This window comes from Dysidea avara, chromosome 4 (assembly GCF_963678975.1).
Source record: "Dysidea avara chromosome 4, odDysAvar1.4, whole genome shotgun sequence".
In the NCBI taxonomy this organism is placed as follows: Eukaryota; Metazoa; Porifera; class Demospongiae; order Dictyoceratida; family Dysideidae; genus Dysidea; species Dysidea avara.
In genome coordinates this window covers 45872846-45899989 of record NC_089275.1, presented here as the reverse complement: position 1 = coordinate 45899989, position 27144 = coordinate 45872846, and the positions used below count along the sequence as shown (strand labels likewise).

Below are 27144 nucleotides of genomic sequence, written 5' to 3'. Positions count from 1 at the left end.
TTAAAAAGTAACTTGCCCAACACTGGTGATTGTATAATAAATATTTGAAGGTGCTAATTGATGATGTTACACCTGTAAGAGGTAAGCTGCAATTCCACACTGATAGCGAGAGAAAAAAAAATTCTAGATGTTGCAATTGAGAGCTATGATGTGGAAAAACTTGAAATTATGTCCTTTATAGTATTACTAACAGGTGATGGAATAAACAGTTTGAACAGAGTATACTAGTGAGTAAAAGTGATGCCACGATATATCATGATAATTGTGATAGAGAAAAAAGCTATATCATTCACAAATTATTTAGTGAAAAGTGGCTTAAAATATGAGGATATTTTCTGGCAACATGTGGTGAAGCATGAAAAACCAGTGTCAACTTTGTCACATCATTGTTATAAGTATAATAGATTACCTTGTCCTGTGAAAACATTAACATATTCAATATATCATGACTATCGTGATATAAGTCCCATGATATTGTGATATTAAAATTTTCATATCATGGCATCACTATAGCTAGTGAGTAATATGGTAAAGAAAGATATACTATGCATTGATGAGAGGTCTAAAGCCTGGAGTCTCGCTTGGTAAGTTATAATTAAGTGGTCAGTGTTAGTGCTATGCTGGAACAGCTCAACTGGTTATCCCTAGTGAAGAGAAGGAAGCAACAGAGGCTTAATTTGTTCTACTTTACCTGAAAATATGTTCATTTCACCACCACTCCACCAGACACACTAGACATCATCATATATCCATTTAACTTGACACCAACAAACACCACCTACATGACAAGTTACTTTCCAAGAACCATCTGCATGGGAATAGAATTCACTGCCACCACAATTAATTGAACTGAACACTTTAGCTACATTTTCAGACTTGATTGCACAGCACTTATAACTTGAAATTAACTTTGTTGTCTGCCCTTCCCCCAAATAAAGACTACTGTGATAAATCTTCAAAAATTCTTGGAAATGATATTATTGCAATATTATAATTACCGCAATGTTTTCTGTAAAGGAAATGGCAGGACATCAGACCACTACCATTGTAGTTCTTGGAAAGCTAGAGAAGGATCCAGATCCTGGGGAAATTGTAAATCCAGGAAAGGATCTACAGAGGGTATTTTAATCCTCTTGATAATTTTATATATTGAGATCTCTAATAAATCAAGTATACTCTAATAGAACATTCTTGCAAATATGAAAGTATTAATCAGATTGTGAGAAGGAACTTACGGTAAAGTGCTAGTGTTTTGTACATTTCTACAACAGTGGGTGATGCAGCTGACTATAAGCACTTCTAGTGCTATATAGTCTGCAGCTTTTTAGTCATGCATGCATGGGAATAGATAGACCTCGTATATACATTTATTTTTTATTAATGCTTTACAGCACAAGTGCTGAAGGTCTGTAGGACACCTGGTCCTACAGCCTGCTCAAAGACTTTAGCTACATTAGGTGTGTTTGAAAAGTTGGAGAAGGGAGAAAAAATCCATGACTGGACCTAGGTGGCCTCGAACCTGCAGCCATCCGATTTACGCTCGAATGCTTACAGGAGTCTACCAGGTGGTCAGGATGTTTTCTCCTTGTTATTTTCATGTAATTATATCCATAGGAATTCTAGAGAGTAACTCATTATCTCTAAGTACCCAAAGTAGAACCAAATGGACACTAGTTTATTATCATACACTTGGGTGTACAAGACACATCCTCACTACACTTATACGTAGTTATATAAGGTCAATAGTGCATTTTTGAAAGAAACTGTCTACAGTGGTAATACAACTGAGTTGAATGAATTTATCTTAAAAATACAGTGGAATCTCAGTTATATACAGACCATACTTATCGAAATGGCTGCTCTGTTTGAGTATAGTAACTATTCTAATAGGGTATAGTTGAATAATAGGGTTAGGTAATAGGGCAGTGCCCTATATGAAAACAAATTACACAGCATTACTACAGTACAACAATAACATATGGTTAACAATAATATTATACGAAGTACACATACAGGAAAAGTTAACACAATTGGGTCATCATTATTAAATTCCTTGTTTCCTGTCACTCCCCACATCATTTTTTAGGTAGTCACAACAAATTTTAATTATTTGATTATAGATCATGTGAATGCACTGATAGAAGGAGGCACAGAGTGACCAAGTTTAAAGGTAAATGCATTAGCTGTGTATATAAACATAACAGAAGGTTGAAAGTCTATACCACTCTTGTTCAACATGCAGGGTGCATCCTGACAGCCTGATCAACATAGTCTATAATAGAACAGTCAGTCAGAGACTGAAATAACTAGAGTCATGTGCATGTATAATTAATAGTCGATAATCACCTCCCACCCACATCAGTGACTTAGTTTTGATTTCTAGCTATAATTTAAAGTGTATGTATCAAAGATTCATCTTGTAGACCCAAGTGAACAGTACAAGTACAAAACATAAAAAATGTAATAGACTTTATTATTATTATTTAATGGGCTTGTAGATGCCAAGGCAAGCTAACTTGCCAGGCTAGGCCGCAGGCCTTTGAAGGTGCCCATATCTAGATTGCTTCCAAAAATTATCCAAGCGCAGCATGAAGGTTGCAACTGTTGGTGCTGAAATGATAAAGTCAGGTAAGGAGTTCCATAGATTGACTATTCTATTTGTAAAAAAAGTTCTGCCTAACAAGTAATCTTGATCTTTCTTTAAAAAGCTTAAGAGAGTGGCCCCTGGTGGTAGCAGTATTTAAAGTAAAAAATGTAGATGGGTCCAAGTCATAATGTCGTTTAAGTATCTTACATGTTTCAATCATATCACCCCTTTGACGTCTGCAATACAGAGAATAGAGATCCAGAATTTCAAGACGACTTTCATAAGTCAAGTGGGCTAATCCGCGAAGGTGTTTAGTTGCACGTCTCTGAACCTTTTCAAGGGTGTCGATGTCGGTTGTTGCACACTACGGATATACTTAGTCTGACGCGGCCGCCCCTTCGCAAATAGGAAGGGTCTGGGGACTCTAGCATTGTGTACTTGTGCGAACTTACTGAAAACTGGTGCGTCCAATCAAATCGCTTGCATGTTCATTTAGTGACGTGGATATCCGTTTTGGCTAACTTGATAGGCGGCAAACTATGGCTTCTGTTTTGCTTACCTAGAGTCTTGTTCAATTAGAACTTATCGTGAAGGATAAGGATGGCATATTAAAAAAGTACAAAGAGTACGTTAAGTAGTCTTGTAAGTTAGAAGCGGTGAGTTTTTTTTAGCGTTCCACTGGATATGAATATCACAATGACCAACGATAATGGTGCAATCTAATTACGGAAAACCACGCCGACGGTCTCTCCCACTAATTACATTCCATTCGCACAAGTACACTATGCTAGAGCCTCCAGACCCTTCCTATTTGCGAAGGGGCGGCCGCGCCAGACTAAATAAGATATACGCTCAGAGCTAGCTATATTACGTACTCCATAGATATTATCTATGCAGCGTGCAGTGAAGCTAGCATCTGTGAAGGGGGCTTCAAATTGGCTTACAACTCTCCCCTTGAATGAGCATGGTTTTGCTCTACATAAGTCCGCCTTTCAGGATGCCCTGGCTTTGCGTTACAGTTGGCCTCCCCTCCGTACTCCAACTCTTTGTGCTTGTGGGGCTTCATTCTCTGTGGATCATGTGCTCTCTTGTCCGAAGGGGGGACTACCTTCTCTTCGCCACAATGAGATAAGGGACCTCACTGCTACCCTTTTGACAGAGGTGTGCTCCCAGGTGTGTACTGAACCAGAACTGCAGCCCGTCCACAATCCTGATGAGTTCCATCTTTCCACCTCAAATACTCAAGAAGGGGCTCGCTTGGACATTGCCATGAATGGTTTTTGGGGTAGTCGTTCTGAGAGATGTTTTATTGATGTTCGTGTTTTTAATCCACTTGCCCCATCTAACAGTTCTTCATCACTTTCTTCTACCTTTAAGAAGCATGAGAATATCAAGCGTCAAGCTTATGGTCAGAGAATTCGTGAGGTTGAGCATGCTTCTTTTACACCTATCATCATGTCGGCAACAGGGGGGTTGGCTCATGAAGCCATAGTTTTCTATAAGCGTCTGGCTTCCCTCCTATCGGCTAAGTGGGGTGATGAATACTCTGTAGTCCTGGGTTGGCTTCGGTGTTGTCTTGGTTTTTCTCTGCTCCGCTCGGCTATTCAGTGCATTCGAGGTGCGCGTTCATCCATTGGTGCTTACACTAGGGCTCCACCACCAATGGATTTAGTGCAAGTGGAGTCCCACTTGTCAGAGTAACATGCTGGCTGTGTTACTCTGTTTTTTCTTTTGTTTTTTACAGTTGTCCAGCACGTGCCTTGGTGGTAGGCAAGGGCAGTCCATCAAGCTCGGGTTAAAAAAAAAAAAAATCTATGCTGCTACTCTCTCACTTCTGTGCTGCCATCTAAATGGTTCCTGGTGACATGTGAAAGCTTATTCTGTTCTGTGAATGCACCGGTTCAGTACTGAGCTATTAGGACCTGTGAGCTTGGAAAAAAGTTAAACCCTCGACCGGCCCCCTCCCAGTCGGTACGCGACGTATAGTTCGCGGCTGAGCCTGCAGCTATTTCTTCAATTTTGCTACAGTCGGATCATTTTGGATGGTTCTTTGCCGCTGCGTCTTGTTTACTGTAAATTCCTCCTTGGCGACTTGCTTACTGTTCCCAGCCGGCATCTGTCTGCATCCCGCATCTATGTTAGAGCGAAATTAGAAATAATTTACAACACGACCTTGTTACTTGACGGCTTGAATCAAAATTCAATCATACTCAGATCCTAATTCACTCCAATTAATTAGCACAGGGGAAAAAAGCGGGTTACCAACCGAATTACCAACACGTCATAGCGCACAACGAGGTGCAGAGATCACGATGCCGGGTCGCAAGAGGAAGCAGGAAGACATGACAGATTCTGGTGCTGCTTCGTCAACGTCAGCCAAAGTTCCAGCGAAAATGACAGTGGCGGAATTAAAGAAAGAGCTACAAGATCGTGGATTGGACACGGGTGGGAAGAAAGCAGAGCTAGTGGTACGACTGGAAGGCGCCATAAGTACCTTGAAGGGCGACATCGATACTAGTGAACCACCAAGTACTAAGAAACAGAAGAGCTCGTCACAGAAGAGTAGCTCAGGTAGGTTGTGACGTGTCAGTGTAGATTATGTTAAATGAGTAAGATATCGTAATTATCAACCCGAGGCCGAGGTGTTGATAACTACTGTAGATATCCTACGAGTGCAGGTGGGATTAAGTAGCTTCTATCCCACACTTTAGTTCACAAACAACGTGTCAATAAGGCTAGACAAGCATTTCAGTTGTGTATAGCTTCACTTTTTGGTAAACTAATTTAGGCGTCTTGTCCCCAGCAGCCCATGCACTCGATTACGCGAGCTTCGCGTGATCAAGCGCGTGGGCGACTGGGGACCAGGCTCAGTGTTGCCAGATGATTTGCTCCAAATGTTCATGTGAAAAAATAAATTTGTTCATAAAAAGTTCATAAATCCATAGTCACTTTCCGAAAACTAGCCTACACATTATAAATAGGTGGATCTCTGGGTTAGTAGGGCACTGAAGAGCAAAAAAAAAAAAAAAAAAAGGTTACCACCTAAAATTGCCAAAAGTTCATAAAAAGTTCACAGATTACTCCAGGTTCATAAAAAAGTTCATAGATTATTTCAGGTTCACAAACCAGCCAAAAGTTCATAGATTATTTCAGGTTCACAAACAAGACAAAAATTCATAAATCTATGAACTTTATTCACAGCATGGCAACACTGACCAGGCTATAGTTTCACAATGTGTATGGCTTCGAACTTTACTGTTTTATTTGTGTAAGGCTTCAGTTTGCTTTGATTGCACTTCTTTCAATTGAATGTGTAAATATATGTTGTCTTCCATATATGCACTGGGGTTTAACCCTCTCACCGCCACAACCACCATATTGTAGTTTTGATACCCTCTCACTGCCACAACTGCCATATGGCAGTTTCGATAATAAATGCCCGTAGCTTCACATTCTAAACACTCTAACTTCAGTCGAACGTTTTAGTAGCCCCTGCGCTTATCCTGTAGCGGGCACACCCTTAGGTAAACAGGAACAGGGATACCGGTCTCTCATGCACAATCGCACGGTTAGATGACGCAATTATGTACTTTTGGAATGTCAATAACAAGCATTGTAGATGATTCTTCTAAGTGATAATGACACTACCAATAAAGAGAAACAGTAAGGAGAGGGATTATATAGGTTGGAGTGGCATGTTGCTACTTTTGTACACCTCGAAACAGTGACCTTGTTCCTGTATGTGCATGTGCACTTGCTCAAATGCTGGAGAACCAGACTTAGACACTACTGGAGATTTTGTCCATGAAAATCCAATGAAAAAATTGTTCACCCTGTGAAAAGTTAAGTTTTTATAGGGTGGTCCCAATGAAATTTTATTTTTCATAGCATTTTCATAAGAAAATTTAATGAAAAACTAATGAAAAGTTACCAATGAAAATTTTCCATGAAAAACAGTTTTACAGAGTTTTCAGTGGTAATTTTTCATTGGGTTTTCATTAAATTTTCCTATGAAAATGCTATGAAAATAAAATTTCATTGGTGCCACCCAATGAAAACTTCACTTTTCACAGGGTGGACATTTTTTTCATTGGATTTTCATGGACGAAATCTCCAGCAGTGAGAGATGATCACTTCTACTGTAACAGGTTAGTCATGCTTATTGTATTATTATAAACAGTGCTACCTTGTAAAGTTGCGAAATTTCACGTTTGGTTTCACTTAGATTGAGTTTTGCATTTTAAAGTAATATGGTGGTGGCTTTGTGGTTGCTCTTGTGTAAACAGCAACTGAATTCCTTGTTCTATAGCGAGTAAAATGATATATAGTTTTATAGGATTATATGATATGGTGTGTAAGTTACAGCAGTTTAGAAGCAGTAGACTGGAACCTATACAAATTTGGTGGTGAGGGGGTTAAACACCCATAGCATCACATTCTAAATGCTCTGTAACTTCAGTCGAGCAGTTTAGTAGCTTCTGTGCTTATCCTGTAGCAGACACGCCCTTAAGTGAACGGGAACAGGATAACCGGTCTCTCGCACGGTTAGATGATGTAATTGCCAACTTTCAGGGTGTTGATAACAAGTATTGTGGACGATCTTTCGTTCGAAGTGATAATGGCACTACTAATGAAGAGAAACAGTAAGGAGAGGGATTGTATAGGTTACAGTGGCATGCTGCTACTTTTAACGCCTCGAGTCAGTGACCTCATGTGTATATCCACATGCAAATGCTTGAAAACCAGACTTGCTTTAACTTTTAACAGGTTAGCAATGCTTACTATGTTATTACAAACAGTACTAGACTGATAGTTTGTAAGATTTGACGTGTGGTTTCATGTAGGCCAATTTTTGCACTTTAAAGTTATATAATGGCTTTGTGGTTGCCGTTGTGTAAACAACAACTCAGTAATCGAATTCCTTGTTCAACAGTGAGCAATTTGACATACAGTTTTATAGGATTATCTTGTATGGTTTACAGTTTAGAAGCAATAGATTGGAGCCTCTACAATTTTGGCAGTGAGGGGGTTAACTATCATTCCTGGGGTTTAACTACCATATACTTCCAGTTTTTACTTTGTTGTAGGGCTTCAGTGGGATAGAAGATATATTCACACCTGAATATTACCTGAACATGAGCTTGGGGGGCCTGTCACTTTGATTGAAGTGCTAAGAATGTAACGATTTAGTCACTGATTAGACGGATTCAGTTTATAATTTCAAGCACATGCCATGAGCATTATATAGAACTGTTTTGTGTGTGTGCGCATGCGTTGCACATTACACATACAATTGTTTCCATACATACTCGTAACATCTTCCCTCCAAAAAAAATAAAGTAAATCTTTCTTTTTTTTTAAACCTAAAAATAAGCCTAATGCGAGGGTTAAAATTACAAAAAAAAGCTATAAGATAGTTATGAAGGAACATAGTCTGCCATCCACTGTGGCTGCTTACGAGTACGTTGAGATCTGCATACTTCCGAAGAGATGGGAGTTGGTGTTGTAGGTGAGGTTTCATCCACTGTTTCTTCCAGTTGCACTGGGGGTAATACATCATTCTCTTGGGATGAGGGTGGCCACTGTTCTTGTTCCATGTGTTCTGCAGTCAACAATTCATCTGTCTGAATTATATGCCTTCTGTTCCTTCTGTAGCATTTACCACCCACTTCTACATCATAACTTCTTGGGGCTACTAATCTTTTGCAGATACCAGTACTCCAAGTAAACTGACCTGGCAGACGAATGCGAACAGAGTTCCCTGGTACCAACGGCCAGATAGCCTTTGCCTGCCGATTATAGTAGTGCTCTTGGAGTTGTTTCAACTTTCGTACCTTTTGGTCATGTTCTTGTGTAGGATAATCGGGTGTGAGCAATGTTGTAGATACTGGCAACAGTGTTCTACATCGTCTCCCTAGAAAACGCTGAGTGGGACTGGTTCCGATTCCCTCTGTTGGTGTATTACGCCAATCTAAGAGGGCAAGATATTCTGATTGGCCTGATTCCCGGCATTTTGTAAATAGTCGCTTCACTGTCTTCACTGCATTTTCAGCCTTACCATTCGACTGGGGATAATGAGGTGATGATGTGATGTGTTTAAATTGCCATTTAGTAGCAAACATGCCAAACTCTGCTGATGAAAACTGGGGGCCGTTGTCTGATACCACTATTTCTGGGACTCCATACCTAGAGAACATCACTTTCAGTGTTTTGCTCACCCCCATTGTGTTAGCCTTGGTGATCTTTTCCACTTCAATAAAGTTACTGTGGTAATCGCATACAACTAGTAGTGTTCTACCATACAGTTCACACAAGTCAATTCCCACCTTGGCCCATGGTCGTTCAATAATCTCGTGCTGTAATAGTAGTTCCTTTCCTGGTTCTGCACGGTGCGCTAAACAAACATCGCATTTTGATATATACTCTTTAAGGTCTGCTGACATTCTGGGCCAGTACAGTGTCTCTCTGGCTCTTCTAATGCACCCTTCTATCCCAATATGTGATGCATGCACTGCAGCCATCATTTCCCTACGTAGGGAAGCTGGTACAACTAAACGCTGGCCTTTAAACACTAGCTGGTCTTGCACAGTAAGCTCGTCTCGGAAATCATAGTAGGCTCGTAAGCAGTCAGGTAGCTTGTCCTTGTTGTCAGGCCAGCCTTCCACAATAGTTCTACGAAGTACTTGAAAAACAGAGTCATCCACCGATGCATGTTTAATTTGCTGAACATGATTGTCACTGATGGCCAGCATTGAGACATGATCCACAGCCTCCAGATTTGTAGAAAATGAACAGGCATTCACTTCAGGCAAAGGTGCACGGCTCAATGTATCCACAACATACATTAAATGACCTTTCTTGTACTTTACGGCTAGGTTATATTTCTGCAATTGAAGTAACATCCTTTGTAGACGCTTCGGAGCACTATAGAGTGGTTTTAGAACAATGGCCTCCAAAGGATTGTGGTCAGTCTCCACATGAACAATATCTCTACCATATATGTAAGCCTCAAAGTGTGTGCAACCAAATACTATGGCAAGTAGCTCTCTCTCAATTTGTGCGTACCTGGTCTCTGCTTCAGTTAGTGCCCTAGAAGCATAGGCTACTGGCTGACCATTCTGTAGTATAGCAGCTCCCAGGCCAGCTTGGGATGCGTCACATTGTAATGTGATCTCTTCATCCAGGTTGTAGTAACGGAGAACAGGTGTGCTGGTAGCAGCTACTTTAGTAGCATCCAGTGCTGCTTGTTGAGCATGGTCCCAGGACCAAGCTACCTCTTTCTGTGTCAATTCTTGTAGTGGTTTTGTGATGGTTGCCAAACGAGGAAGAAATTTGGTAAGGTATTGGGCTAAACCTAGCAATCGTTGTACTCCTTTCACATCCTTGGGTGGAGGCATTTCTGTAATGGCTTGAACTTTCGCAGGGTCAGCACATAGCCCTTCTGCTGTTGCTACATGACCAATAAAGGGAACTTTAGATAGCCTTAGCTTGATTTTATCAGCGTTTAGTTTGACTCCTCTGTCCTTACACCTAAATAGAAGAGCTTCCAAATTTCTGTCATGGTCTTGTGCTGCTATTTCACTAGTGTTTCCCCGTCCCACTACTACAAAGTCATCTGCAACAACTTCTACCCCTGTTAAACCTTCTACGTATTAGCTCATGCATTCTTCTTTGAAAGATCTCTGGAGCTGAGTTAATTCCAAATGGCATTCTTTTCCATCTGTATCGGCCAAATGGAGTATGAAACGTTGTTAAATAAGATGATGGTTCATCCAGCTGCACATGCCAAAACCCACTTTTCACATCAAACACTGTGAACACCTTCGCACCATATAGACGGGTAGCAATATCTTCTATTGTCGGTAGTGGGTAGTGCTCCCTTTGAATCGCAGCATTAAGATTTTTGGGATCAAGGCAGATGCGCAAAGTTCCGTTCTTTTTGGGAACAACCACCATTGAACTAATCCACTGGGTTGGTTCTGTTACAGGAACGATTATGTCTGCTCTCACCATTTCATCTAAAGTCCTCTTAAGGTGATCTCTTATTGCCACGGGAACACGCCGGGGTGCATGCTGTACTGGTGTGACTTGTGCCGCCAGCTTAATATGATACTCTCCATTTAGCTTGCCAATGCCACTGCCAAAAACTGTTGGGAAGTTCTTTACCACCTGTTCAATAGATGAGAGGCCTGTACTGTCAATGGTACACAATACTGTTGTCTGGCTTGTATCTGGCTTGTTCAATTTGTCCTTGTCCAAGTATGCAATCACTTTCGTGGTCAGGCATGCTTTATGACCTAACAGTGGCCGGACAGTTGGGCTGTCAATGAGCTTACACACAATTGCATGTTGGACACCATGTCGTTCTACTTGTAAACGTACCCTGCCCACTACTGGAAGCTTGGTCCCACCGTATGCTGTGATGTGTGAGTTGTCCGGAAGCACATGGGTCAGACTGTCATCTCCTGTAGCTCTTCTGTACTGTGCAACAGGCAGTACATTGCACTGTGTACCAATGTCAATTTGAAAACGCACATGCCCCCTTGAATTAACCAGTAGCGTCAGATATTGTGAGTCATCCAGGGCCTGAACAGATACCTGTGCAGGAAAAACTTCATCTCCCTCTTCATCAAACATACCCATGCTAACTGCCTTGGTGTCCAATGGTGTGTCAATGGTGCCCACCTCATCATTCTCTTCCACGGCTTTAACATCTTTCCCACTGTGAAACTTTTTGGCAAAATGATTAAGTTTATGACACTTGTTGCATGTCTTACCAAAGGCTGGGCACAGTTCTCGTTTGTAGTATGCATGCTGCCGGCCACAGTTCCAGCACTCACGCAGTTCAGATCTGCTTTTATCAGCAGTAGTTGGTTTCACGGTCTCTCCTCGTCTAGTTTGGATTTTTGATGATCTGACAGCATGTACGGAATCTAAGTCATTGCAAATGGTCTTCATCTGCTCGTTCATGGCTTCCGAAGCACGGCATGTTTCATCTGTTCTAGTAAGTGTGAGGTTGGGTTCTCAAAGAAGGGTCTTCCGTACTTCATCATCTGCTATTCCAAATACAAGCCAGTCCCTCAAAATCTCATCTGGGGTGATACTGTGAAAGTCACAGCTGTCAGCTAACTTGCGCAAGGCTGTTCGGTACTGTTCATACACTGTAGGTCTCACCAGGCTGTTGAGTACGGCGGTTGAAGCAATAGCATTCAAAAGGAATACTTTTCCTTGGCTGACAGTAAGTAGCAAACTTGGTTAGTACTGGTTTGATCTTTGCATCGTCACCTTTGTTGGTCCAGTTACTAAAAGTAGCAAACACTTCGCGCGCTTCCTTGCCGATTACTGTTAGTAAAGTTGCAACTTGAACTGGTTCATCTTTCTTGTTAAGTTCCGTTGCCAGTGCGTAGTTAGTCCATGCCTGCTTAAATCTTTTCCAATTCTCGGCCGCTTGTGGGCCATGTATTTCTAGAGGAGCTGGGGGCGGCAGTGAAAGTGGCATCATCTGTCTGGATGCAGTCATTGTCTCTATGTTGATAGTAGGAAGCGACAGTGACACTACACAACAATGAAAACACAAAACGTCTGATCTGACAAAGAAAATTACTCGCCTTTACAGGTACCAGGCCCGGTACCAAGGATTACAGGTTGGTGGTTATGAAAATGTCCGCGAGTACTTGTAGCACACTATCGCGTTTACTCCTGTCACCATGTAACGATTTAGTCACTGATTAGACGGATTCAGTTTATAATTTCAAGCACATGCCATGAGCATTATATAGAACTGTTTTGTGTGTGTGTGCACATGCGTTGCACGTTACACATACAATTGTTTCCATACATACTCGAGACAAAGGAATCCATTTGACATCACACTAAATATTTTCCATATAATCACAGGTTATCTTTGGAAATGCTATATCTGTGTATGATCTTTATTTTTGTAGTGTAAATGAGTAAGGGCACATAGGCTATGTGGTTTAATTAGCTGCATTGCTTAGAAGAAACATGGCCATAAAACTCCACCTGCTCATGTTGTAAATAAACACAGTGAAAAAATTTTGAGATGGTGATTTTTAAAAAATCAAGGGAGTATGGAAAACCCGGAATGCTGGAACAACCCGGATCAGCCGGAACAGCATTATTTTTGCGATTGGAATCACGGACAAGCACTAGCTAGCATGCCAGATTATAAAGACTCCACAGTGGAATGAACGAAATTTGTCTGCTAATATGCTCTACAACATTGCTATTATTCTTACTTGTAACAAATCTGCAGGGTACACCATGAATTAACATGAGAGTGGTCGTTAATTGGAATACGCATTGAATACGCATTAAATCATTTATCTGAAAACCATCTTTCTCAGTCAAAACTTCATCTAAGCATTCCTAACCTACAATTCCAAGACATAGTTTGCTACACTTTAACACAAGCCAGCTAGCCTACTGGTGGTCAGTGACTGAATTTATTAGAGGCATTCTTCAGTACAAAAATGGATTGTAGCAACTTAGCACAGTACTAGCTAGCAGTTGCATTATCTTTCAAATCATTTGGTTATTAGTTAAGGGTATGGAGTATAACTGAGATAGCTGGGTTGGTTTAGGATGCATGGTTACGTGCACTAATCCTAATTAATGCTCGCTTTTCTGTTGATTTATCTTACATCCTGCAGATTTGCTTCAAGTAAGGATTATATAAATGCTATAGAACATATTAGCAGACAAATTCTTCTGTGTAGTATTAATAATCTTGTATGCTAGTGCTTGCACGTGACTCCAATTGCAAAAATAATGCTGATCCGGGTTGTTCGACATTCCAGGTTTTCCATACTCCCAAAAATCAATACCCAGATGCTTGTGTTTTCTTGTTTTAATGCTGTAATTGATAATGAATGGAGTAAGACTATTCCATAAACATGATTTTTGCCACGATATTTCTATGTTTTTGATACATACAGTCCATTTTTTAAACATTAATAGACTTAATCACAGCTGTGGGTAAATGATTCCAATCATGGAATGAAGGGGTGCCTACCAGCCTGTCTGACCACAGTCACAAGGCTAGAGGCCAAGTGAAGCAGAAAACAGCTACCATTTTATGTCATAGCAACAAACACAATGTGGGATGTGCCTTTTGTAGTTCTGACAAATATCTGCTTTGTTTATCATTCCTTTTATCTTCTCGTCTTTCTTCATGGAAACCATACCAAGGTGTTAGTACACTTTCCTTGAAGGAATGTATTTAGATGCCACGAAACTATTTGAGGAACTTACCGACTATAGTATAAGGTAGCTGTACTTTTAAAACAATTGTCACGCTCCCTTAAGCAATCAGAATATGCCACGACAACGATCTAGCTCAAAGCAGGGTGTTGTGCCATACCCTACTAGCTTGATCTACTGTGTAGCTGAATGGTGAGATCAAGATACTGTAATACAGCAGTCACAGCCACACGTGTGTTTCATAGCTATACTCTAACAAAAAAGTTGACAAACTAGTGCAATAATTTAAGGGTTCCTGTGATAAAAGAAACAAAAGATGACGGTAGCTATGAGAGAAAATCCCTAGCTACTTAGCATGTTAAGCAATGTGGGAAAATCCCTACTTTGGCATTACTCCTACAATGCTGAGTAGGGATTTTCCCTTATAGCTACCATCATCTCTTCTTCACTACTTTTTATTGCTGGAAGCCTGTGCCCAACTGCCTAATTGGCTACTAATGTCAGTAGCTCACTTAGCTTAACAGTTTCCCCAACCTTTACATTATATCCTCTTTATGTCAAATGCCTGCATATTTCCTGCTTCAACATAGCCTGCTACATGGTGCTACACCAAAACAATGTCTAATGTGCATGTTGCTAGACATCGTTATACTAGAGGATTGTATTCCATGGTAAGGTGTTTACAGGTAGTTAACTATAATAGGTTACGTTTAATACAGCCTGTATGTATTGTATTGATATGTTTGCATGTAGATATGAGATTAAAGAAGAAGGCACAGGTTACTGGTGAGACCTCAACTAAGGGTACAGATACTCAAGGACAAAAGGAGAAACAGGAGGACACTACTGATGATGGCATTACTCAAGTCAAAGATACATCAAAGACGACGTTGGCAGATTTGAAGAAAGAGTTGAAGGATCAAGGATTGAAGACAAGTGGAAATAAGGCAGAGTTAGAAGAACGTTTGAAAGAGGCCTCAAGTTCAAAGAGCAGTACAGACACTGGTGGATCTCCAAATGTTAAGAAACAAAAGACTGATTCAGGTATGTCATGTGTGGCTTGTGTGGCTTCTTTTATTTCACACAGAGTTAAGGGGAGGAGGGGGAATACTGAACACAACATCAGCATACGTACCTGTATGCAAGGTGTGTACACCTTGAAAATTCTGCAGAATTTGTAATTAGAGGTGTACCGATATGGGTTTTTGGCATGTACCAATACCCGATATTGATGCTACCAAAAGAAGCCGATAGCCGATAGTCGATCTGATATTTGCATTATAGTTTTAAGCAAACAAAAGTGTAAATTTACCACAACATGTGTATGTATTCACTGCCATACTCTGCCTGTGGTGGTATACAGCTTGGGTTTCTATTGTGCAATCCAGACAATTAGGTACCCACATTTTTACGTATACCCCATGAAGCCTTAACTGGATATTTCTGCATTACTCCGCATTCTAATGGCTTGTGCGAAAGCTAGTACAGCAAGTTTCCGTGATCCTTCTTTTTATTACAAAGATACTCTATAACTGCTTCATTTGCAAAGACTGTGATAAGCTTCCAGCAACAAACACTAGAATCGTGTGTATTTGTGTGGCTTCTCATAGCGTAGCGCTTTTTGCAGAGTGAACAATAAGTCACTGGCATTAAAAGAGCTACACGGATAACACAGAAAACCAGTGCATAATCCATTTATGTACAAACTATTACTATTGTATAAATATCGGTAGCGATATCAGTCCTCCTACTGTTCTGTACCGATACCGATATTGGTGAAAATTAAAATTACCATATCGGTGGCCGATATTTTAGCTGATCCGATAATCAGTACACCTCTATTTGTAACTAGCTATCTACGAAAGCAGTGGAAATGAAAAGTTTGCACATACATCTATCAAAAAGTTAATACATTTTGATCATAATAAGTGCAGACTATAGTTGGTACTATTCACCTGAGCCCCTGCCAAACACAGTAATATCAAAGAAGTGAACATGTGTTCACTCCCAATGGTACAGGAACAAGCATGTTTTCATGTTGTAAACATGTTTGTATGCCTGATCGTTCATACTAAATGCATGGGATATTTTTAAAGCCCCATAACTCACTTAGTTCTTGCCTGTATCAAAGCGCTTTATTGATTAAATGTTTGGGCAGCTGGCCCGTGTAACAAGAGTTATTGAGGGCTCAGGTGAACGCGAACAGACTATAGGGCTGAGTGATACTGCCATTTTAGTATCACGATCAATACTAAAGCCACTATTCATGATACTGAATAGTTCACAATACTTACAAATAAGTGAATCATAGCTGGTGCTATGTAGTGTATTTCTCAGATTCCTGCAGGAAGTCTTTAAAGGTAGCATCAAACTAGCCACTATCATCCTTGTTTACAGTAACGATTCTTAACCTAACAAATGGCTTTTTAATGACAATAATGTACAGACATGCTATCACGATAGTTAATAACAAAATATCGTGATATTGATACTTTCAAAATATCACAATATATCATTAAAATGATAATATCACTCAGCCCTATGTTGAATGAGAATAAAATTCTGCATTTATATTGCTTGTTGCTTTCTTTAAACTGATGTCATCATACAGTAAACTGTGGCTTAATGGTTGTACTGTAGTGGTTCATAAAGGTTTTCGCTTTATAAAGGTTTTGAAAGATAACAGTGACAATTTTATCCTTAGAACTGGACCTCTGTATAGTACATATGAAAATTTTATTTTTACATTGCTCAACCTCAAACCTCAAATATTTAGGCCTTACATAACACTTAATGTACTTAGACAATGGTATGCAGCGTTTCGTTTGATGTGTGGAGGTCTCTTATTTGCGAAGAAACCTGGTATCAGGTGTCTAACTGATAAGACACCTGACAGTTGTTTACAACCACAATGTGGCCCACAGTAATGCAATTAGCCTTTTGTGGACAATTAGTATATTGCACATCAGTAAACACCAAGTGATTGCAAGCAGATTATAAAAAATTACACTCAGGTAGGTTGTTATCGTGGGTAGCTCAGTGGGTTTATAGACCATCGTGGTAACTGGTTAATCAAAAAAGCCATTAAAGCACGCTCTGTAGACCAAGACAGCCATGTTGGCACCGGGTATTCCCACTCGCTGCCATTCACACGTATCTAGCTATAATGCCTCAAACATACTTTTTATCGACTTTACAAACCTTCAGTTATTCACATCCATGGCTTTCGCGACCTCACCATCTTTTGCTCGCTGAAATACCCTCGGTGTTTACAATGGGAACTCTCTATACTAACTCACTGCTTCTACGCCATTGTTTAAAACACTTAGACACTCACAATAGGCGTCTTCGAGGATTTAAAAACCATCGGTGACGTCAATAATTACCTCAGGTTTTTAAATCCTCGAAGACACCTATTGCGAGTGTCTAACTATTACTAAGCACTTCTATCACCAACTGTCCTTCTGATGCTTTGCATTTAGTTACTGTCATAACTGTATTTTATAAAGCAGTGGTCTAGTTCACACCTCGGTTTTACATCATGCAAAGACCTTTAAAAGCTAGGCTAAGCTAGCTATGTGTTTACATGTAGATATGAGATTAAAGAAGAAGGCACAGGTCACTGGTGAGACCTCAACTAAGGGTACAGATACTCAAGGACAAATGAGGAAGCAGGAGGACACCACTGATGATGGTGTTACCCAAAGTGTACCAGTCAAAGGTACATCAAAGACAACGTTGGCAGATTTGAAGAAACAGGCTTCAAGTTCAAAGAGCAGTACAGACACTGGTGGACCTCCGAATGTTAAGAAACAAAAGACTGATTCAGGTATGCCGTGTGTGGCTTCTTTTACAGTATCAACTTGTATACTGGTAGAACTAAGAGTGATGAAAAGTGTTGACGGATTGGCATACTAAACAGCAGACATGGGGACAAGTACATTTAAAAGTACTTAAGTAAAGTACAAGTACTTTTGAGTTTTTGAAGTATAAGTACAAGTACTCCAACTGAAATCACAAGAGTACTTAAGTAAAGTACAAGTACATACTGAAAGTACTGAGGTAAAGTACAAGTACAGTACATTTTCCTATAGCAACAGCCGTGCATAATAACTTAAGCTTGAGGTACAAACATGCAAGGTACAGTTTTTATATTCACAGAATTATTACACTGCATAATAATCATTTCTAGGTCTACTACACTCGGATTTAAATTCTTTTCCTGCAAGGCTAAATAACCACTTAATTGAGATAAATAATACAAGCGCTATTTTACCACAATGGAAAGGGAAGGATGGTGTCTGACGTAGAAGGATACTATGCACTATAAATGATAATTTCTTACCACCAATTCAACAAACCCCTCATTACAGTAGTTTTAGCCTTACAGTCTCCTTCAGATAAAACTTCAGGAATTGCAAAATATTTCATGACAGCAGGTAGTTTCAGGTTTTTGTCAACCATTCTCTTCAACTCCCAAATTTAAACTACAGCATTGCTTTTATTATATAAACCAGAATTCCTATTAAACAGCTGCTTGTGGCTACATGATACATAGTAAGGTTGTACAAAGTACCAAGAGGTTGGAAACTACAACTTCATCAAATTTATTTTTATTGACGTTCACTGTGTACAAACTACAATGTTTGCAGTACTTAAAAGTACTTTAAGTACTCAAGTACTTGGCAAAAATACTTGAGTATAAGTACAAGTACACTGGGGTAATTAAGAAAGTATTTAAGTAAAGTACAAGTACTTTCAAACTTGTACTTAAGTGTACTTAAGTATAAATACTCATGTACTTGGCCCCATGTCTGCTAAACAGCACACTAAAGGAAACCAAATGCTGTACAGAGTGATAAACAGACTCAACACAGTATACAGTGGTCCCTTCATTATGTTATCTGGCCATTGATTATCCGAACATTCTATTATCCGAACTATGGAGGTGACTGTTCTATTAGAGTATTTTGTCTGAAGTGTATGTTCTATTAGAGTATCTTAACTAAGCTCTGTGTATAAAATGTATGGGCTTTGTTTATCTGAACTTTTCCATTATCTGAACACACCTAGAACCCAATGAGGTAATGCAGGGACCACTGTATCACTCTTCAACCACTAAGCCACAGATGACTATATGATCACATCACTTTACACTTAACTGTGCTAAACACTTCTAAAATGCAATCAGTGCTAGCTTTGTTCTAACTAACTAACTAGTGTAACTCAATAATGGCCAACACTATTGGCTTGGATTTTTCTTACAATTGTAAACATATCTTTGGCCTGACAGGTGCCTCTTGGTGTGCTGCAATATGTACAATCCTCCTTTGTGTTCCATTTCTTTTCACTAGCATGCCAAGCTGTTGATATGTACATTAATGGCTTTGTGTGTTGTTTATCTTTCTTGTACCACACCTCCAACAGTAAAAGGAAGCGATTTGATACTGCTCTCCATAAGCAGTGTTGTGTAACAGGGAGAATACAAACATGTGTATATGGTACACATTTTGTCGTACAATTATTTAAAGTACTGTATAATTATAAATGTCTTTTTCCTCATCAAATGTAGGGAAATAAAGACAGCAAGCACTGAATCCAGCTTTGAGGCTTGTGCACATTAGCTATACAAAGCTAGTGTCATATCATACATTGGTCTTGACGTAGCAGATCTGTAAACAAATGACTACATTACCGTGACAATAATTATAACATCATGACCATGTTAATGGCATTGTGGACCTACAACTGTAATAAATCAAAACAGCCTAGGTGTAAGAAAAGATGCAGCTAGATTGACAGTACAGTGTTTTATTAGCATCAAGAGTGCTTTTATGCAGCACCGTAAGGCAATGCTATTTATGGAACTTTCCGCTTTCCTAAGCCCAGTACATATAGTGCAGTAATACGATAGCTTACATACGGATTGAATTGGTTGTATACTTACATGTACACCAAGAGTTCATAATATAAAGAGGGAGGGAGAGTGTCCAACACTGTATTACCTGGTCAAAACACACTGCGTTCAAAGATTACATCATATCCTGAATATTTCAGTATACTTCAGTATAATTCCATACAAATTCGTCACCTGGCTTCACCTACTGAAGAGCATTGATAGGTATTGATTTATCAAAGGGAAGCATTCTTAGTGCTTTGCTTTAATAGAATTAACACCCTTTCAGTAGTGATTTAATAAGTTTTGGTGCTGATAGTCATTGTGCAATCTTTGAATGCAGTGTGTTTTGACCAGGTAATACAGTGTTGGACACTCTCCCTCCCTCTCTATATTATGAACTCTTGCTTACACGTGTTAACAGTGTTAGCTAGTCTGTATTGCCCGTGTTCCAGTCTCCTTGTCTCAGCTTCTCCTCGTGTTTTATTATCTGTGTAGCACTCGCATGCGCAGCTAAAGGCCAGCAATACTTCAACACATACATAACCAGCCTGTATTACACACTGGCTGTGTTGATGTTAGTTAGGTACATGGTGACTTGATTTGTGAAAGATATTTTTCATACATTTTACACACCAACAAATGAAGTGTAACACTTCTTGTACTGATTAAACTTCACACACACACACACACACACACACACACACACACACACACACACACACACACACACACACAAACAAACAATTTGTGAACTTCGAAGTTTCATTTGTAGTTGCCTGAAATTACATAGTTACATTTTGATATAACAGGGTGCGTGTGTGTGTGTGTGTAAGGTACCTTTTCACAAATCCAGATGCTACAATCACCATAACATGTATCACTAGTGTCCATTATTTGTAATTTTCTATCCACTAAGTAGCTGATTACTGAATTCTGGTGTTAGCCATGTTAGTGGCCTCCAGCAGTCCTGCTAATGCCTTGTATTTTACTTGCTGCTATAATTTAAAATTTCATATGGTGGTGGTCTATATATAACATTCAATCGTATTTTTTACAGTTGACTTAGACCTTTAAATGTAGTGATGTGTTTACATGTAGATATGAGATTAAAGAAGAAGGCACAGGTTACTGGTGAGACCTCAACTAAGGGTACAGATACTCAAGGACAAAAGAGGAAACAGGAGGACACTACTGATGATGGTGCTACCCAAGTCAAAGATACATCGAAGACGACGTTGGCAGAATTGAAGAAAGAGTTGAAGGATCAAGGATTAAAGACAAGTGGGAAGAAGGCAGAGTTAGAAGAACGTTTGAAAGAGGCCACAACTTCAAAGAGCAGCCCAGTCATTACTAACACTGGTGGACCTCCAAATGTTAAGAAACAAAAATCTGACTCAGGTGTGTTCTTATATGGTTCATAATTTGCATAGTTGTAGAATTCCCTATTTTTGCATAATAATTGCATTACTAAGTCATACAAGAAATCTATATGTACAATATGTATACAGTAGAACTTCAGTAGTTATCCAACCTTCTGGGGACCATTCAGATAACTTTCATAACTTTAAAGTCAGGTGCAAAACTTAATTTTGTGAAAACATTTTTAACTACTCTAATAGAACAATCATTCTTGGAGTTATTTTGTTCAGATAACTACATGAGGTTACACTGTATAGCCATAGACTTAGGGATAGGACACTGGCCTAACAGACCATGAAGGATTTGTAGTGTATTGTTTTTAGAGAATTTATGCCTATAAGCAACTGACTGCTCTATTACATCAGTATCTCAATCTTTTAATTGCAAGTGTCATGCGGTCTTAAAAAATTGGGTCAGTCAGGTCTGAGCTACAACTTTTAATAAGGATTGGCCTTAATTTGACTTTTGCCATATATGGTATATGGTTGATTTGAAAGTCTATATAACACAAATAAATAAATGTGACCCGCTGAGTGAAAACCTGCAAACTTCAACTTTTTAGCGAAAAACCAATGAGCTGTTAAAGTTTCAGCCTTATCTGGTGGAGCTTTCAGAGTTATTGTGATAGACAATGAAAAGAGCAAAACAATCGATTTGACAGTGTTTATACGGAAAAAAATACAGGCGCTCATTTAATCGATCATAAAGTCTCAAGTGCAATGGACTACGGAGTTGGAACTTGTGTCATTGTATTCACCATGAACTGGGGCATTCATCAAGTGTAGTTTTTTGGCCTAGATATACCCATGCTATCTATCAAACATGAAGGCTGGTCAAGCTTGGAAATGGCAACAATAAAGTCATGTTTTACTGCAACATGCACACGTACAGAAATGAAATGAAGATGTTCTTACTCTCCATGAAGAGGCAAATCCATTGGTATATTAGATATTTCAATTCGTATCTTCCTTCACTGTTTACTGTAGTGATTAAAGCATACGTAAAATTATTTATGCAGCATGCATTTTTACCCAATGGCATACAGAATTATCCAAACAAGTCGGGTTTTCGCTCAGCAAGTCACAAATGCTTTCCACAAATATTTTTAAATGAGTACGATGCCTGGTCGATGATATACCATATATTCTCTCATACAGTATTCAAACATTTGTCAAATTTTACTCACCAAACATTTGTGCTACACTAGATAGGATTTTTTTTGATGAATTGCCATTTAAATCCTCCTCCCTCCCATTAAACTTTTACACTATAATGTAGAAGGTCTTGGTGTACTATTTCACATGTTAACTAATCATTTGTTTTCATTACAGAAGGACAAAGCAGGAGTTAAGAAAGATGAAACAAGCTCCCAGGCCAAGAAGATGTAGACATGTAACATATCATGGAAAACTTTTATAACATGTAATATGGGTAGTATATATCTGTAGTACTACATATTTGGTAACCAACACCCTAACTTGTATTTCCCATTATAATGCAACATATTGATGAGTTACATATAGTTTTAATTGAGTGGAGTTGTGTTGTTTCAGCTCTGAGTTGCAGTGGTATAATTGGTGGGATGTGCCACAACGGTCACTAACACCTGGCTAAGGTGGAGACAATCTTTAAATAATTTGGAGTGTAATATGGAGGTAGTGTAGGTGCCAGACAAGGTGAAGAATTGGTGTTACTGCTACTGACAAAGACTCCCAGAGAGACCACTGATCCAAAATTATCATACAGTACGGTAGCACTGTATGATAGAGATTGTGGATGTTTTTACACTTTCTCACAAAAAAATTAATAGAAACCAGCCTCACAATACCTTCATGGTGCCTTAGCAGATATAGCCAAGCTCAAAGTACCTCAGTACGACCTGAAACACTTCCAATAAGTTGCTACAAAAAATTTAAAAAATATTTGTAATGGTGAATTTTCTACCGACCAACTGACAGATAAGCCCATCTCAATAATGGCTAAACCTATGGACTTAGTTCTTTCACTGTTTGACATCGCTTCAGCCCAACAGATGCCTTTTGGTATACCAGAGTATGTACAATGCATGTTTCATGGACTTACCTGTGTCCTGCTTTGTGCCCCATTTTTCTTTGGTGACAGTACAAGGTGTTGATTAGCGGTAGCACGAGTCATCCAAGTTTTGTAACAGGTATCATCTGAGTTCTTCATTGTGTTCTTGAGTGTATGATGGGCTGAACATAGAAATGTATTGACCATTTTACTATTTCGGTAGTTGAAAGTTGATGCGCACGTTCAATAAGCCTGGTGCCATTCTTAATGTGGTATGCTGTCATGTATATTTGTTATAAAAAAGTAAACAAGTACAATCAAGAATTTTAATAGAGATCAAATGGGGGGGGGAGGGAGTCAGCTAGTGGGCATTTAATCCCTATCCATGGCCCAACTGATTAGATGTCCACTAGTATATCTTCAGGTATTGGAAACCCCTCCCTTGTTTATAATTTATATTGTTTTTTCTTATACTTGTCTACTTGTGCCATGGAATTCATGGAACTATAGATATACTGCAACGGTTTGGTGTGCCATTGTGAATGTGTCCCAGTAATTGGATTTATGTCTATAATTAGAACCCAGGAAGCTTATATTGTGTACATCACAACAAATGAACAGAAAAGCACATGAAGCACAGTCCGGTGTTTTCAACAGGCATATAGAGAAAGGGTATGGAGATATAGTATACTATTATTGCCACATAATGAAGCTCCAAGAGACCCTGGATTCAGAAATAAGGTTATATGTATTGTTTCTTCATTTTGTAAAGCTGGGAGTGCTTGCCTTGTTTGTTTGTTAATTAACACATAGTTTCAACTTTTTTCCATAGTCTATGTACTCTCAACTGTAGTTCCTATTGTGTGATACCAGGACTATAGTGTCACAACGAGTATTCATTATAGAAATATTTCTCTATATGGGACCAATTTTTTGTGCTGCAGCATGAAATGCTTTGTTAGAACCTTTCTGATTCTAGTGTGTATGACAGCCATACCATAAAGTTCTCAAAATTTGAAATCTTAATAATCAAAATTTGAAATCTTAATAATTATAACTATTATTGGCTTCAATAATACTCTTGTGATACTGAAGTACCAGAACTTGATACTGATAATTTGTGTTAACGAGGTTATACAACTTGTTTTGCTCTGAAGTCTTATAATTACAAAAGGAAGTGATATCTATACCAAAAACAGCCAATTTTTCAAGTTGTGAAAAAAAGGTGTGGCCCCCAGGTGAAAAAAAGTTGTGAATTAAAAAGTGGCAGCCATTTACACTGCTTGAAATATCCTAGTTTACTACAGTGGTATATCCCCAGTACAACAGAGTTACTTTCCAAGAACTATCAAGCAATGGAATAACCTCCCTAATCACATCATCGATACAGAGTCGCTAGAACAGTTTAATAATTGTATTTTTGGACTAGATTTGTTGTAATTAACCCCCTTTTTGTTTTGAGGGTCCCCCCCCCTCCTGGATGTAACCAGCACTGAGTGCTGTCTTTCCAGTATCTAATCATAATCATAATCATAATCATAACATGGAACAGTTAATTGTTTGTTATTTTAGTAGTTTTTCAGTAAACCCGCATTCACTGATGTTTTACTGAGAGTTTAAAACTTAGTAAAATAATTATGTTCCATATACTTAAGTCTACTGACACTTTACTATCAGTATAACTACAGTAAGGCATCTTAACAAATTAGTAAACTAAGAACCTTCAAGCAGTGTTAGGCTACAATTTATAGCATCTATAAGCCATATTAGTCACATCTACGTGTCTGTCCTTGAGTAACTATTTGTTTCACATTCTGCAAAAAAAAAAACATTAAGCTGCAAGCTATTATTCCATTATGCCAATCAAATTTATTATTTTTTCTCAGACTGGAAAAAAAGAGTTGTGTTAACATAACAGTAAATTAGCTACACACCTTTCCAGCTTTGTCGACCACTATGCCAATTAAGGTGCAAAGGTCAATAATAATGAATTGGATAATTCCCTTCAATTATGAACATATAAAACAGTATAATTGTGCAGGAGTTTAGAAAAGCACCGGTGCCAGTGTAAGATACTAGATTCCTTCATGTTCATTGGAAGTATAGTCAACTCCTCAATTCAACCGACAAGCTGCAATTTCTGCTCGGGAATTCTATCAGGTGTCCCACGTGATGCATGTTGCTATTGTAGAAAGGCTAAAATGAAAACACCAAGATACTAAAGCAGTCCATTCACATAAATTAAGTAGTTGCCTATAATTGGTACTGTAAATATCATCTAGCTAAAGTGTTTACTATGTATTGTAATGTAACTAGCTGTTTGAAACTCAGTATAGTATTTCGGTGGTGTGAGAAATCGTGGAAAGTTAGTGAAAGTGTATGATGAACCACCTCAGGTTGCCCACACTGAGAAAATTGAGCATAAACAAGACATGTAGTGCCTACACAACCCTCAGGAATGATGTACGTACTATTCCATAGCTTCAGAAGGAAAGAAGAATTCTAGCATTGCATGTCTATAATCATTTTATACTGACTTTATTGTTGTTAGGAATTTGCATTGTATATTACTGTAACCAGTCTTACAAGTGTCTGCATAGCTAATAACAAAGCATTCTCTGCGTGATGTGCATGGTGTTTGAATTATTTACAGTGAAGTTTCCAGCACAGTATATGCATAACCCACATAATGAAAACCCCCAGCTAGCCTATTATACTCAACCTTATTTGGATTTGCCCAAGCATTACCAATAAATTCTGAAAGGATAATAATAAATCTTTACCTGCATGTGAAAAAACTTTAAATCCCATAGTTTATAGCTGAGTTACATTGAGCATAAGGTGGTATTCAAGTGTTTCCATAACGGGCATATTCAAAGGCAATTTACAGTATATAGCTATTCTGCCTGTTATATATACTAACATGCTCAAAATTGTGCCAGAATAGTACTGATACCTACAATATTATGAGGTTGGGACCAGTAATCCCGGCATACATACTACGATGTTCTGTAATGCAACCAATACATTATAGTTAATTGTCACAGCATTGTGACACCAAAAACAGAAACTGTGTCTGTGTCCCAAAGTCATGATCATGCATGCATAATTGTACCACCTGCTGTAGATATACAAGACTTAGTATTCAGTGTATGTTATATCCAGATCAGCGTTGAAACCGGGTGGGGTCATCCGGGTCACATTTTCTCCGGGTCATCCGGGTCACATTTTCTCCGGGTCATCCGGGTCTGACCCGGATTGGATCACGTGAGAAACAAAATTGTTCGTTTGACGACATGGAAACTTATAAACGCTATCGCGTAGCTCTTTCGTGAGCCACGCCCACTTATCGCATTACCAACATACGCTCAGCCACGCCCATTTGTTAGTAAGTGTAGTATGTAGCACGAAACTGAGGGTATCTAATATCTATGGTGAGGGGTAGCTATTGTCAGTAGGTGAAGGCCTTTTTTTTTTTTTTTTTGGTCTTCAACCTACAGCTAGCCTGAAGTTGCAATATTTACTTAACACGAATCGAACGCTCAAAATGTAGACTCGTTCGCTCGCTCGAGACTAGCCGAAACACGTCTCGGCTCTAATTAATCCGGGTCAATCCGGGTCACATCCGGGTCTGACCCGGATTGCATTGCTATCCGGGTCAGTGGGTCATCCGGGTCAGCAGTAGTGACCCGGTTTCAACGTTGATCCAGATAGTTGCAGGAGTGGATCCAGGAGCAGGCAAGCCTAATGGGTAGGTTTAGTTTAATAATTAATTAGGTAAGGCTGGCAATGTGTGATGTGCAAAGGTTATACTATTGCATCCAATCATACATCAGTCCATCAACTACAGTTCATGGAACCTCTCTTAACAAACTCCCCAAATTAAGGACGCAATAGAAAAAACCTCCATAATAAGCACAAAAATTTTGGTCCCAACAGGTCTGGTTAATACATTTTTTACCTCTGAAAGAGGAAAACCTCTATA

At 39.1% G+C, this 27144-nt stretch overlaps 2 protein-coding genes across 2 annotated transcripts; both read left to right on the top strand.

The window, feature by feature from the left end:
- Window positions 1–3478: 3478 nt before the first annotated feature.
- Window positions 3479–4318, top strand: LOC136253905 (uncharacterized). The gene has a single exon (XM_066046564.1). The coding sequence runs from the start codon at window positions 3479–3481 to the stop codon at window positions 4286–4288; it is 810 nt and encodes a 269-aa protein (XP_065902636.1). The 3' UTR covers window positions 4289–4318.
- A 466-nt stretch (window positions 4319–4784) lies between these two features.
- On the top strand, window positions 4785–22661 carry LOC136252428 (cylicin-1-like). Its single transcript, XM_066044856.1, has 5 exons — window positions 4785–5158; window positions 14564–14854; window positions 17403–17639; window positions 20808–21107; window positions 22460–22661. Exons 1-5 carry the CDS (start codon window positions 4900–4902, stop codon window positions 22477–22479), a joined length of 1107 nt encoding a protein of 368 aa, XP_065900928.1. The 5' UTR covers window positions 4785–4899; the 3' UTR covers window positions 22480–22661.
- Window positions 22662–27144: the final 4483 nt, after the last annotated feature.

What these genes read in the sequence shown, in the direction of transcription:
- LOC136253905 (XM_066046564.1), top strand. Translation starts at nt 3,479, where the DNA reads ATGCAGCGTGCAGTGAAGCTAGCATCTGTGAAGGGGGCTTCAAATTGG.
- LOC136252428 (XM_066044856.1), top strand. Translation starts at nt 4,900, where the DNA reads ATGCCGGGTCGCAAGAGGAAGCAGGAAGACATGACAGATTCTGGTGCT. An exon ending in GTCACAGAAGAGTAGCTCAG is followed by an intron (nt 5,159 to 14,563) that starts GTAGGTTGTGAC and finishes GTTTGCATGTAG; the next exon opens with ATATGAGATTAAAGAAGAAG. An exon ending in GAAACAAAAGACTGATTCAG is followed by an intron (nt 14,855 to 17,402) that starts GTATGTCATGTG and finishes GTTTACATGTAG; the next exon opens with ATATGAGATTAAAGAAGAAG.